Raw genomic sequence first — 15,801 nt, 5'->3', positions numbered from 1 at the left:
ATTTATAAAGTTTACTTCAAGTACTGTTAAATATCAAAAATATCAATTTTTATGATTTTCCATAAAATGTGTATTACATTGCGAATTTCAAAAAATCAAAATTATTTGATATCAGGACATTCTTTGTATTCAGAATGCAATTCGATATGTCTGATGTGCTCCGATGTCCCACAATAAATACTGTCCAAATGTTCATACCCCATCCCTTAACCTCTTTCTACAATTAAGCCTAGGTAACGTAAACAACCAGGATATGACAAACTATTATTAATTTTGATAGTTTTCAAAGACAAACATGAGACCATTTTATTGATTTATATTGGACCATTTTTATGTGACACATGTGCACCACAATTGAACTTTTTGCTTATAACTTAAGAACGGTACATCATAGGTATGTCAAACTATGCTTTTTCTGAAATATTATGACCAGAGGATTAATTTGATGTTGGTTTTAAAAATATATGAGCACTTTTTAAATTGACCCCTGTTCCGTTTTCTCATATTTTGCAGTGACTTTTCTAGTTGTTGAGTATGTTTAAACCTCAAACCTCATAATAGAACGTGTTTGGGAAAGCAAGACTGTGGATGGAATTTTTGGACCTTTTATTGTTTTTTAAGCTACGATCAACGAAATTAATAGTTGGCATACCTCAACAATATGTTGCAACTCTTCATTGCCGCTCTGATAATTCAGTGAAATTGGTATAACTATGTTTAATGAGAAGTACAAACCTTCTCCTTTCCCCTTCCCTCCCCCATTCCCCCTCAATCAATGCTGGGGAGACTGGAGAGCCCAATGGAAAAAGTGCTTTCATCAATATTGAACTGGGGGAGAGGGGTGACGATTTACATTAAGTATTCCAGAGTGTGTCAACATTAATTTTGTTGATTGTAGTTTCCCTATATTATTTAGAACATCTTCATTTTACTCCATTTATGAAATAATTTGATAAACTTTGATGATATTTGTGTAAAGTGTGAACCTTTGTCTTTTAGACAACACCTGTACATTACTGACACTGCATGCATGGCTGCATAACAACATTAGCATAAAAGCCCACACATTGCCTGTCTATCTTAAACATGGCATCTTCATTTCAAGAATAGATCATGTCATTCCTAAGGCTGCGATCACATAGAAGTATACGGTATACACTATTCGCTATACGATTAATGCTCATTCGATCAGGCTGAGTTCACAAAGTATACTCATATGTGAACTCAGCCTGATCGAATGAGCATTAATCGAATACCGAATACTTCTATGAAATCGCAGCCTTACTGCTTCTCACAATCAATTGGTTTCCTTTGTTGCTTAATATAAAGGCCTATTCAGTGATTTGCTCATTCGGAAAATCATACTAATAAAAAAATATGTTTTTTTGCACCAAAGATGTACTAACATAGCTTGCTAGTGGTTAAGCCAAAACTGTGTATTAAAAACAAAACAGGCCTTTTACACATGTTACAAGAATAGGACATTTCACACATAAAACCGTAATATCTTGACTTAGAGAAATTCCTACATGTATTTGAATGGAGTTTCAACTTTGTCATACTGCTGTTTTCCTTGTTGCTTTTTTGCCGAATTTTTCATTTAATAAATACCTTTAAAAATCCTTTACTTTTAATTTATACTAAATTTTAATTTTTTTCACTTTCGCTACGATCACTGAATGGACCTTTAAAAACATCACATTTCTACAAAAGTTTATCGATATGCAAACATTTTTTGCCAACAAAAATTGTGAACTCTGACCTGCTGACTTTTTTCATTTTTCCCCGGGACACTCTAAAATCTTTAAAAAGGGTAGGGGTAGAGATGGATATTGATATTCTGAACTGTTTGTTTTTCATTACTCCCCATTCCAGAAAAACACAGCACTCATTTTTGGAGATTAAAAATTATTATCAAGTTCTGCCAAATGAAACAGCTCAATCCTAGTCATTCATTAAGCACTAACTGGAGGTAAAAGAAAAAGTTTGATATTTTACTTATTCTGAAAAAAGAGCCAAAAAAACATGCATTTTCAGCATGTTTTCTGACATTTGATTCAGAAAAATCTAAGACTTGGAACAAGTCTGCACATTCAGAATTCTGCTTAAATTCTCACTTTTTTGTGTTACTTTATCAAAAATTACAATGAATTGAATTTGAACAAGTCTTTAGACTTGATGTGAAAAACACCCAAAAACTTCATGTTTTTGGCCTTTAATTCATAAATTTGGCCAAATAGCAAATGAATGCCTATTTACTCTTTTGTATTTATTGATGGGAAGATTTGGGTAAGTAAGCAGAAATGACTTAACTTTAAAAAAACAAAACAAAACAAACAAAAACACACACAAAAGCTAAATGAGCTGCAAATAATGTCCACTTTGATGTCAAAAATGACCAGCACTTTAAAAATTCAAAGAATATGCCCCCCCCTTCCAGAAAGGACTGTTGCAGGCAACTGCACATATAGCTTTTAAAATTCACATGTTGATGATGTTACTGCATTTCTTTTAGGGGAGTAATAATGGAGGTTTGGTTTGCTTAGTCACCAGGTGCCACAAAAAAATGTAATAAAAAAGAAAGCGTGCATTTCACATATAGCCCTAAAAATACTAAAAAAAATGCACACTGCCTTTTTCTCATTTGTCCAAACCTTTTTTTTTACTTGGTCTATAATGCAGTATTGACAAAATATGTAACACAGAATTGACACCCTCTTTCATTCAAACTTCAATTTAGACATTTTTTTAAATAACAATACAAATATGAAGCCATAATTGGATTAAACACATTCAAAATGCAGTCACACACATACACACTGTGTGGCAGACAATTACAAAATAAAATCACATATTATTTTAAAATAACACAAAAATAAAATCACAAAATATTCATGATTTCTTACTGTTCTTGGATATTTAAACAAAGATTTTTTCCAGTATTGCACGATTGATTGTTGTTGCACTCAAAACAATTTATAACACATTAATTGAAAGCTAGCATTAGTAGACTGTACACAAAAAATTAGACTTTTTCTTTTAAATATAGTATTTACAACCAATACAATGTTTTATATCAATTTCTTTTAAATTATTTAGGCAAGGGAAATATTTCAATTGATAATGTATCAATATTAGCAACCCATGCAGCCTTCATTTGAGGTGTATGGGCGTGTCCTGAATTATACAATTCAACCTTAGTTGCTATAAGTACGTACATCCCAAAGTTGAACTTTAAAGGCCAAATCAGCGATAACATTACTATCAGACCCGTGCTATTCCCTTCCTTCTCACTTTCTTTCTCCAATTCATTATTGTACATAATATTGTGGCTTATCAAATATGATATGATTGAGAGCTTTAAACCTCCATGATTTGAATGCAATGCAACCATATGCTATACCGCCAAATATCTGCCCATAGCTGACAGCGTAATTGCATATGGCGGTATAGGCATCTGTAATTCTGTGGTGAAGGTTCTACCAATATGAGATACAGATTATACACACTTCCAAAGTATTCCACAGAGTCCAAAATGGGCTATTCCAATTGAAATCCATACACCCTATAGAAGACATGACCTTCCACACAAGTAATGTGAATGGGGTTGACTCAATGGGTGACTCCATTTGAAATCTACAACCTTGAGTGTGAGATTACGGTCATGTCTTCCATATGGGGTGTGTGGATTTCAAGTGGAATATCCCAAAATTGCTATATTTGCCAATCTTATCATACACAGTAGTCAGCATATTGCTCCTTCTGCATTGACTCACTCTTTCAAAACAGTGATTCCCAGATATATCAATCCTAAGTGGCTCCAATCACATAGAAAGCAACACATATCATGGAGGCTATTTAATTGAATCGCCCGCCAGTAGTATTGCACCAGGACTCCCACTAAGGTGCGGCCACGACGCTACCTGCAATCAATGCCTTGCATCCAAGAGCTTTTGAAGGCTAGTGAGAGCCCTGCATTGCTCTACTGCTACAAGCAATTTGATTCTTACTGCAACATTTCATATTACACCAGTGTTCCAAGTTCACAAACTATTAGGATATTGATAAGCCACATTCCTGTGAATACTACCCATCAGCATGCCCACCCAGGGGTGGGTTTAGGGGCTCCCTCCAGCCCACCAGGTTACAGCCACCATCCATGCTTCCAGGTCCCTGCGAGGTGACACGATCCTTTAAGTGCATAGTTGTTGAGTCCTCTAAGGATGAGACTAATCTGGCTCATCTCCTTCCTGTATGCCAAGGACATCTTGCACTTCAATGAAAAGCTACAAATAAAAACATACATAGAGATTCATAATTAAAAAACACTTTAAACTTGATACTAATTTATAGCGTACTCAGCTAAAGGCATATTCTGCACACTTACCAGATTAATACCAATGATGTGACTGAAAATCACTAAATAAACCAATTTAGAAACTTGGATTATTCCTTTATGTAATTTTACATGAAATTAGGGTTAGGGTTAAGGTTAGGGTTAGTTTAGGGTTAGGGTTAGGATTAGGGTTATGATTAGGATTAGGCTTAGGATTAGGGTTAGAGTTAGGATTAGATTACACGAAATAAGTACATGAAGGATCGACCGAAACTTGACACACACAACATCAACACCAGAATGTGCTATTCCAATTGAATCCATACACTCACTATGGAAAACATGACTGTATAATCTCAAACACAGGGTGATGTAGATTTCAAATGTGATCATCCACAACGAACCCGATTTCAGTGTAAAGTCGCCAGTACAGATTTAGAGACCAATAAACCAAACAGAAATGAATAGAAAACAAAGCAATTTTCACACCAAAATTTACAGTGAATATGGTATACAAATATTGACTGCTAGGAGGGGCATGGTTAAAATTATAGGCCTCGGGTCATAGCATGGTTTTGAGATCACCGCGGGCCTATAATTTTAACCATGACCCGAATAAAGCAGTCAATATTTGTTTTATATGCCTCATTAAAAGAACTGACATTATGCTTGACAAAACCAAGTGAAATTTTAACTCACTACAATATTTCGTCCTATGCATCGGAGGACTTCATCAGGTATGACTGATCTGGTCATCTGATCCACTTGAGACTGGTTTCCGGTATTGCTTAGACTCATTTCCAGTCTTTAAAAGTGGGTCGTAAACGTGGCTTAGGAAGTATGTGCCCTCCTCTCTGTTCAAGGTCTTACTCCACCCTTCTTATCTCCATGGCTTCTCGAACCTCTCTAGACGTCCTGTCATGCTCCCACTCAAGGATCTTTGATTCATCCCAATTTATTACATGGTTGGCCCGTGCAATGATCTGATATTGCAGATTTAGTCTGTTCCTTTTCTGATAACTTGCGTTCAGAGTGGGTGTATTTTTTGCTAGTGGCCTTATTGACCTCAGCTTTGTGTTCTGCCATTCTGGTTCCAAACATACGCAAAGTTTCGCCAACATAAGACTGATCACAATTTTTGCATCCAATTTCGTAGATGCAATTTCCCGTTTTTTCCTTGTCTCGTTTATCCTTTGGGCGGACTAAAATGCGTCTTAAGAGTTTGGTGGAGTTTCATGGCTGTATCTACCTTATGTTTTTTGAAAATTATTTGTATCCGCTCTGATAAGCCATTCACATAAGGGATAACCACCATACCTTTGCTTCTCTCTTACAGTGGTCTTACTTTTCTTTGGGTTTGGTTTATTGGCGTTTTGGATTTTGTTTTGCATTTGATCTTTCACTTTGTCCATCGTCCATTTCGGGTAGCCACAGTTTTTTAGGGCTGTACAAATATGTTCTTCTTCTTTGATTTTATCACCTGTTTCTGTGACGACAGAGTTCATATGATCAAAAAGGGTTCTGATCACTTCCATTTTTTGATGGAGAGGATGCTCTGAACTAAAATCAAGGTACTGATCAGTATGGGTGGGCTTTCTGTACACAAGCAGTTTTATGGATCCGTTGGGTTTTCTGATTTATATAAGAGTGTCCAAGAAAGGGATTTTGCCCTCTTTCTCTTCTTCAAAAGTGAATTTGATACTGTCTGTTTGATCAATTGTGTTAAGATGGTCGGTTAAATTTTGCACTTGTCCATTATTGATTATTTCGAGAACATCATCAACATAAAATAAAAAAATGTAGATATTTATATAGCGCTTTATGCCGTAAACAGCCTCAAAGCGCTTTACATTTATTCCGCCGTTATTAGAATATGTCGGAACCACGTTTGCTGCCTACAAATGGCGCAGGGTTCATCAGTACAACGACTGTGACTACCCCTAACAGCTTCCCATTGCACCTGGGTGGGCGCCAGGTATCGGCGCCAAAGGCGCGGCTTACATTCGATGGGCGCGGTCGCAATAGCCTGCTGTTCTAGGAACTCCATGAATAAATTTGCTATAATAGGGCTGACCGGGCTGCCCATCACAGCACCAAAATGCTGCCTATAAAGTACGTGGTTGTCAAAATGAATTCCAGGAGCTCAATAATGTCCTCAACGTCGAGTTTGGTACGCTTTTTCAGATCTTTATCTGCTACCAGTCTTTATAATGTCTAATGTTTCTTTGATTGGCGTATTAGTGAAAAGGGAGACAACATCGTGGGAATTGAATATTTCATTCTCTTCTATGGCTATGTAAACACCACTCATTTCCTCCGCTAGATCTTTCGAGTTTTTCACATGGTGTTCTGTGTTGCCAACAAGTGGATTAAGTAAGTGTAAGTCTGCTAATGCTTTTGATGTTTCATAGCCAAGGGAGTCTGTGTAATCCACTATGGGTCGGATAGGATTACCCGGTTTATGGAGTTTGGTGGTGCAATACAGTCTCGGAGTATTGGCCGTGGTGGGATATAAAAGTCTATATTGAGCATCATCGATTTTCTTTTCTTTCTGAAGTCACTTTTAAAGACTGGAAATGAGTCTAAGCAACACCGGAAACCAGTCTCAAGTGGATCAGATGACCAGATCAGTCATACCTGATGAAGTCCTCTGATGCGTAGGACGAAATATTCAAATTGTAGTGAGTTAAAATTTCACTTGGTTTTGTCAAGCATAATGTCAGTTCTTTTATTTAACCAACAAACCTGATGAACTTATTCAACGATACCTCATTAATATAGATTTTTGTCATCTGATTGGTTAAAAGGCCAATTATTGTTCATAAGCCATGATAAAATTTACAAAGAAATGCTTTCGTTATGGACCGATCGCGTCACCGCAACTGGCAGGCAGCGCGTTGGCGCCGCGTGCGTAATGCGAACACGCCATCGCGGGCTTAGAGTTTGATCGGGATGCACACGATGATGTGAAAATGACTATGCCCAGGGAATAGTCTTTTTAAAAGACTATTGCCCGGGGAATAGTTCAGTTTTTACGTAATTCTTAAAAAGGAGCGCATAGCTAATTCAATGACTGCACTTTTAACCAATCAGATGACAGGAATCTATATATGAGGTATATAACATGTGAAATATCATTTTAAAGCTTGTTTTAAGGAGATTTTGACTAATTTTGTTTTTGTTTACGTTAAGGGTGTCAAATTAAGTTAATTAGTTTCAAGAGCACTGAAAGCTCCCTGCGAGCTAAACACTGTATAAACAATGAGGAAACAGTCACAATACTCTACAATACAGTCATCTGTCCAAGAAGCCTCAGCTGTGTAGTCCAGTACTCCAGTCACTGAATTAACTACATGTATTATTATCCCCTAGGCATTTAATATCCTTTTAACCAGACTCAGGATTGCCAATAAATTTCAGTCAGAATCGCGGGGCCAAATCATTGGGACATATCGCCTAATTTTTCTCTTATAAAACCATTGGTTTTCTATGAAGCTACCGGAAGTCGCAGGAACCAATGTTGAAAACTAGCTCAATTTCTTTTCCTGAACCATTCATTCATTCATTCATTCATTCATATTTTATTTTGCCAATCACCAATCAATAATACAATGTACAAATGGAATTGCTTTATATGGGACAGGAAATGTACAAATTGCAGGGAACATTTCAAAAGTCACCCAATTGGGCTACCAAGTTGTTGGTTTGGCAACCCTGACTATGAACAAACATCTCATTTACACCAATTATCACACATCTTGAAGAGTCAACAAATCAATTATGTAAACATTTACTCAAGAGGGTGAAATGTCCTTTTTGGAGGTCAATACTGAACATCTCATATACCAGTACCTAACCAACTAACGGCTACAAAATATTGACCAGCCACACACCTTGAACATATACAATGTATGTGACCCAATGAGTTTGAGTATTATAGTGGCCATTCTCTCATTTACATAATGACAATGTTATGGTCGGTACTGCATGGAGTGAGTGGTCATTGTGTATACATGATCACAATGATTATATTGACTTCTGAATTATTCTTAAAGGGCTGTTGAGGACTTTCCTCTCAACTTTTCATGAATTATTTCATCTTTTTCTAACGCATCACACCGGGGTGTGTATGGGTTGTGGGTGTGCCCTCACCTCAGAGAATGTGTGTCGCTTGCTAATGTATCACACCGGGGTGTGTATGGGGTGTGCCCTTACCTCAGAGAATGTGTGCAGAGCTGCCAACATTTGAATCTTGAAAAAAGGGAGATTTCCTGTTGCAATCAGGGAGATTTGTCAAAATGTGTACATCTTAATGGATGAAACCATTTCCTTTTCAGGGAGATGACCAAAAAGTAAGGGTTCTGAAGGTTTTGAGTCTCCTGCGAAAAGAGGGAGAGTTGGCAGCTCTGCATTATGTGTCGTTTGCTAATGCATCACACCGGGGTGTGTGGGTGTGCCTTACCTCAGAGAATGTTACATCTTGAAAGAGTTCCTGAATGAATCTCCTGGCAGCGAGACGATAATTACAATTGGCTAATAGGTGGGTAACATCAGAATAGAGACACAGGCTTTCAAACGTGCTAGGGAACCGCTCTCGCAAACTGAAAAAAAAAACAATGCAAAAAAAAAATTGGTGATGCTCCCATAGATTACCTATAGTGCAACCATTGCTATACAAGCCCTTAATATATTCTCATCTGAAAATTTTATTTCAATAATACATTTGAAAAGCTTCACATTGACAACAGATCATTTTTAAGTACATTATTTTAGCATGTTTAGAGTAATTTGTGATCAATTGAAATATACACCCTGCTAGGGGCTGTAAAGAACCACCCAATATTTAATGTATTGTTTGTCTAAAAATATTTTGAAACTTATTGCCCCCCTCAATGTCTGATTGACATAACCCCTCAGACCCTATCGTAAGTAAAATATAAAACAGACCCCAAATTAAACATGTTTGGTATTTTTTCTAGCGTTGCATGACCAAGTCAAGTAAAGGCCCAGTCGCATCTATTAGTGGGAGTGGTTAGTTGCATCAGAGTTCAGTCACTTGACTACTTAAAAAGCTCAAGTTATGCAACATACTTTTGTTTCTTCTCACATACCAATAGTAAAAAAAATCCAAAAAACAAAACAAAGAAAAAAGACAAAAAAAAGCAGTGATTTACAGTGCGCTACGCACAGGCACAACGCCTAGACGTTGATCCACAAGCCTCGGCACACTTTACTAATTTGTTTCGCCTGTCATGCAAATCAAACACTTTTTCGGCCTTATAACAAATGATGCTTAGCATCTCCATAGATTAATAATGTTATGAACAGATCATGCACCAAGTGGCAAAGTCCTGTTAATGAGGGCCGATCTCTTACCTGAGAAGGCCTTGTTCCTGTGCCTTCATTCCAACAGCGCTACTCATATTCACCACAAATCTCAACACCTCTTTACGAATCATAACACGGCCTTTAGGAGTGTCTTCCCGCATGCGTGTTGACTGGCTCGAATCAGTACTCACACCACTCCCTGTGCCTGTACTGGTGGAGGTCATTTCCAAACTACTTGGTGTACCTCTGCCACTGGCGGCGCTAGACCCTCGCAATCGAGTACGTGCTCCTTGCTCAACTGATTCTTCATTCACCCCATCTGTTTCGCTGATTGAACGCAACCTAGACTCATCTATATAGAAAAGCAGAAAACATATTTTTTGATGTAAAACAATTTATGACCTAAACGGATTAAGCAAGCTGATATCCCATTCCTTGAAAGTTGGACAAAATGTAACAACCCACATTCATTACCTCTTGAATAAAATTGATACATGTGATCCAATAATTTCTATTTATTTTCTTATGACTGTGACTATACTATTGGTATCATTTTTAATTGGAGCAATTTAGAAATTTGACCCCTGTATGACCTTCTCCCACCAAAAACTACCTTTCCACCAAGTATATTTTAGTATACTTTTTTGCTGCTCAAGGGACATTTCTGAAATCCATAGCAGTGAAAAAAAAATTGTGTTGCATTAAGTGGCGAGTGAAAACCCACTTTGACTGAACTATACGCCTATAGGCTTACACAGGTACATGGCAATGATAATAACTATCATTTTACCAATGTTTACAAATGAATTAATTTATTAACTGAGGATGTTTATGTTATAAAAACAGGGAAAATCTGTTCCAACTGACCAGCAGGGAACCAAAGGATGGATCCAAAAGGATACAACAGTGTCACACTAGCAATGGATAAAATTAAAAGCAGGGAAAATATGACCCAACATCCAATGGGGGAGTAACACAAAATATATAAACAGAGTTAAAAACCCCGTTTATGTTGGCAGAATAAGTAGGAGGGATTTATGACTATAATAATACCACTACTGATGACGGCGCCCAAGGAATCGCATGGAAAATGACATTTTCGTGGTAAAAATATCAAAATTATGCCTGTAAGTGCATTATCAAGCAAGAATCTGATGAAAGTAGTGAAACTCTACCATAATTAGGCAATAAAATGGATGGAAGTTGAGTCATAATAGGTTTTTTCCATGCAATTCAGCGATTGTCAATGACATGACTGACATTGGCTGATGCAAGTTTTAAGCTTACTCGCACGATATAGCATGGAAATGTTTGCATTTTTGTCAATTTTTCATTGAAAAATTGGAGGGACGTTCATTAGAGGGGGAGCGTTTATTACAGACAATACGGTATGTTGGTGCAAACATGCTGATATTCAATGCCTGTGACTTACCATCCAAGTCCTCATCACCCCCAGGCTTTTTCTGTCGGATTTTCTTACAAAGCAAGCAAATCTCTGTATGAGGTGATTTCTCTTCTGTGTCTCAGTCTCACTCACGAGCACTGCTTGCTCGGGCGTCCCTCCCTCCAAAAGGAATGGAATCATCTTCATTGGTATCACTGAAATGACTGGCCTCAGAGAACTGGTTGAGTTCATTGTCTTCAAGGGGGAGGAGTGCCGCTGAAGGAAGACTGGTGAGTCTGATGGGTCCTTCAATGGCGAGGGTGTTGAAGTCATTTAAAGGTGATGCCATGTTTGTTGTTGCTTGTTGAGGGTCTGAGTATGCACGGCAAGGTTTGCGCCCGCCACGGTACTGGCTCTCATCAGTCTGTATGATTAGTCAGAACAAGAAAAATAAAAAGGAATTTACCCAACGATGCAAATAAAATATATGAAACAAACAAGTATTTGTATACTTTAATAATTGGTTAGTTGTTAACAGACCATATGATTGTGCATACACCTATACTGTGTCTTAAGTATGTTATATTTTGTAGTGGCAGACTCCAATCAGTGGCTTTACGAGGTTGCGTTGCCAGCATATGGTCAAATCACTCTTCTACGCATTTTTATATGACCTGTGGGATTAGGTTAGCGTGTGCAATTTGAATCTGCCACTACAAAATTCAACATGGCGTTACTCTCAACTTGAGACGAGACACAGTATAGCCACCAAATTGTAAGCACACTGGTGAGTTATTGGAATGAATATGGCACCTCAGGTTTCATATTGGCCACACATGTGGATGATCTACTGGTTATTGATTTGACAGGAAACGGGTATTGAGACAAAGAAAGATGACATCAAAGAGGAATGGTATAGGTTCTATAGGAGACCCTAAATGCTTGACATAAGGGTTCTTTTTCAAAATGTTTCGTTTGCTATATTATTGGCCGTAACTCAAGAACCACAAGACCTATGGAAATATAAATTTGATTATTGGCTTCCTTGACTCATTTCCTATAAGATTAAAGTATTAATATGAAGAAGTATGCTGAAAATGTTTAGTTAAATGTCAACTGGAAAATCTCCTGCCATGCAACTCGCCTTAAGATCAGTCCTATTCCATTAAATCCCACGAACTAAACAGAACTTATTATATACTTCATTAATATATTCTTGTTCATTGATTGGTTAAAAGTGGATCACATGACCAAAAATAGTTCTACCATCAGTACTCCTATCCGTAAATAGTACCTCTACGCCGTAAATAGTATTTTCGATGTCCCGGATGAGCCGTAAATAGCACTTTTGACCATGCCTTCCGCATGCGCGCATTCGATGCGACGGAACAGTTCACGCACGCAAAACTGCCATAGCGTGATTTCTCGCTGCTGTAATTGGTTAGCCCGATTTTAGCCTATTCGATTTTTTTTGAAGGGTAAAATATAGGTTGTGCTTAAATTGGTCGTGCTGTTAGAGTGAAAACGTGAAATAATTTTCTTTTAACCAATCAATGAACAAAGAACATATTAATGAAGTGTATAAAACAAATATATACTGCCTTTATTCGAAGTTCTGGTCCCTCGTTGAGATCAATTAATACTATTTTCCATTGGGGCTGCGCCCCTCAGAAAAATAGTACTATTGATCTCACCTCGGGCCCATAGTTTTAACCAGAACCTCTCATGGCAGTATATATTTGTATACTATTATGTGCTTAAAGGCCCATTCAGTGATTCCAGAGAAAGTATACAAAAATTGAAATTGTTTATAAATTGCCTTAAAAGTAAAGGACAATTCATTAAAATTGTCAGTAGGTATTTCTGAAATGAAGTTTGGCAAAAAACAAAAAACAGCAGTACTGACAAAGTTGAAGCCCCATTCAAATACATAAAGCCAATTTCTCTACTTAAGTAGAGAAATTGCCAATTTATGTAAAATGTCTTCTATTGTTTGTAATACACTGCTTTCAGCTTAACCACTGGCAGGTTATGTTAGCGCATCTATGACAGTAACAAAGTTGCCAAAACTTTGAATTTTGATGATTTTTACGATCCTCCCGAAGAGCAAATCACTGAATGGGCCTTTATTGGAATAAACATAGTACAATAAGTACATATACTCACATGGAAAATGAGAGTTGTATCAACTGGTAAGCATAGTCCTATATACTCTGCCCTACTTTGTGAGGTGCCTGCTTTAAACACTCTATTGGTACTGGGTGAGTAATAGGCAGTGTTGTGGTTTACCTCTATCACACTCATACTGTAACTTCTGTATTCACAAAAACAAACAGTCTCAGGTTATACACCAATTTTCTTTCTTTCTTTCCTTCTTTACTGTCTTGGTTATTATATAGTGCATAGTCTTTTTGCTTTTTTCATGAAAAAATACAATGGAGATAATATTTTTATTTAAAGTTTTAATTTTTGCTGGGAAAGATAGCCACAATCACGCTACCATGATATTACTACAAAAACAATCAAGGAACCTTTTGGTGTCAAACATAATGTCAATTGCTTGTTGCCAGTAAAAAGTTGACAATTTGTGTTGTTCCAATGAAATGAGACATCGAAGAGCTCCACATATTATTATTATTATTATGGGATTGTAAAGATTCACAACTACCAATATTAGCTACTTTTCCTATACATGTATGCCCATTTACCCCTACAATTTTAGATTCAAGAAGTAGCTGCTATTTCATTTGAAATTGTTTTGGAAGTGATATTTTCCATGTTGGTAGACAATGATGCATTAACAAGCTCAATAGTTAGAGGGGTTGGGAACTAGGTTTGGGTGTGATTATATCAGGTCAAGTATCAGGCTAGCCCTAGACTAATAGAGATTCTGGGACTAATCCATATCACCCCTTAACCGCACCTAATAACAATTTCATCATACCATATCGTCGTTGGGCAGGAAAAACCTCCTGTGTTTGTGGCCCCTGAACATGTTTAAAACAAAACTGCCAACTGGTTGAAAAGGAAGTTTTGTTTTAAACATGTTCAGGGGCCAATGACGATATACATAATCTCACACAACGAGAAAACATATTCACAATATTCTTGCTATAAATGGAACACTTTTACTCATGCCCGTCTACACATTTTCAGTCTCCTTGTCGCTTTTTCTTTCTTTCTTTTTTTTCCATTTGGCTCTCCATTGCTTGCTGCCACGGTTTTTCTCAAATGTCCTGGCCTACTTAAGGCCAGAGTAATGGAAGACACATTCGTCCACGCCCGAATTTGAGATTTCTTGATATTTATCAACACTAAGATGTATTCCTTCACTTGAAACTGATAAAATACAACTTGCTGATATTTACTCGTATTTTTGCTTGATTTATTTCACTCTTTTCAACTCTAAAAAGTCACATGGCTCAAGACAGCTTAGTAAATTGGCGGAAATAATGAGTCAGAAATGCGAGAATGCGAAATATTGTGCATATTGTGCAGTCAAAATGCCACTTAGATTTTTTAATTATTTTGAATTTTGGCGCACTGAAATCAGACATTTTAGATTCATTGGTGCAAAAAGATGCATATTTAGACCATGCACCAGATACAGCTTTTACAAGCGTGAAAGTCTTACCGTTTTAAAATATAAGGACGTTTTGTGCATAATTTTGACATTTTTTTACTAAAACGTCGATTTCTCAGAGTTCACTTTTGACAATATTGCACGATTTTTGTGACAAGATAACTCGAAAAATATGCAAGCAAAAGGTAAACGTTTTGCACTATTGTTTAGAGTACATCAAAGTCTAGGGAAGGTTTTCTCATTTTTTCAAAATATTGGTTTTAAACAAAAATATACACCATTACGTACAATTTTTAGCTTAATAGAGTGACAAAATTGCTTTTTTCACATGTTTTTTCAATATTTCAAAAAAAGACAATTTCAAAAAAATAAAAAACCTTCCCTAAGTTCATATCTCTTCTTCATGAAAAGCTAACTGAATTTTTTTTTTTTACTCGAACGGAAGTTGTCACAAAAAATTGGGGTAAAAAGTGAATTTTTGTGATTTTTTCAAAACCTCCAGATTTTTGAACAAATCTGACGTCACCATGAGATTCCTTGGCTCATTTCCTTTCCAAAAATGTATAGTTTTATATACTTTGGACATACAATTAAAAAATAATGATGCTCAAAAAGGTCCATGTTCTCTCCCATTACTCTGCCCTTAAGCCTCCACTGTTATTTAGATTTCTTTTCTTCTCTGCTGCCTGATCAATGTTTCTGTCAATGCAGTGGCTTTTTATCCTTTCATTTTATGATTAGAGCTGGCCTCTGCAAGTTGTTTTCTGAGAGCTGGTCTTATTTATTATCTCATGAAAAAGAAAAGTCTTGTCTTTTTGAAACGCCTAGGTTTTAACTTTTTACATTATTGATCCTACAATTAGTTAGAAACAGGTTGAAATGTGTTACTTACTCCACCATTCTTCCTTTCCTATCAGCTGTTGACAACTCATCCCCACTGATGGAAGTAGACACAGGCCTCCTTAATGGCTTGGCATCTACAGGACTCTCTGCTGAGTGTTGACGCTGCATACGTAAAGCCTTAAGTGCCGCATATCCATGCGCATCACGAACTGTTGTGAAAACCGCACTCGTTTCCAACACCCCTGCATAAGGGATGCTGTAATTGGCGGATACTGTCTTGGAAAGACGCTGCATATAACTGGGAGTCCTTTTTAAATTGTGGCGTTT

General features: G+C 36.9%; 1 protein-coding gene across 1 annotated transcript in view; it reads right to left on the bottom strand.

Moving 5' to 3' along the window:
• Positions 1-335: 335 nt before the first annotated feature.
• The window catches only part of LOC140146498 (rapamycin-insensitive companion of mTOR-like), a 117,791-nt gene continuing 102,325 nt past the window's right edge, over positions 336-15,801 (bottom strand). The window contains 6 exon segments of the mRNA XM_072168367.1: positions 336-4,286; positions 8,799-8,937; positions 9,713-10,016; positions 11,097-11,472; positions 13,215-13,362; positions 15,524-15,800. Coding sequence (XP_072024468.1) covers positions 4,230-4,286; positions 8,799-8,937; positions 9,713-10,016; positions 11,097-11,472; positions 13,215-13,362; positions 15,524-15,800 — 1,301 coding nt within the window. The 3' untranslated portion in view covers positions 336-4,229.

Source organism: Amphiura filiformis, chromosome 2 (genome assembly GCF_039555335.1).
Source record: "Amphiura filiformis chromosome 2, Afil_fr2py, whole genome shotgun sequence".
Taxonomy (NCBI): domain Eukaryota; kingdom Metazoa; phylum Echinodermata; class Ophiuroidea; order Amphilepidida; family Amphiuridae; genus Amphiura; species Amphiura filiformis.
The sequence above is the reverse complement of the archived record's forward strand: the minus strand, read 5'-3'. Positions and strand labels throughout refer to the sequence as shown.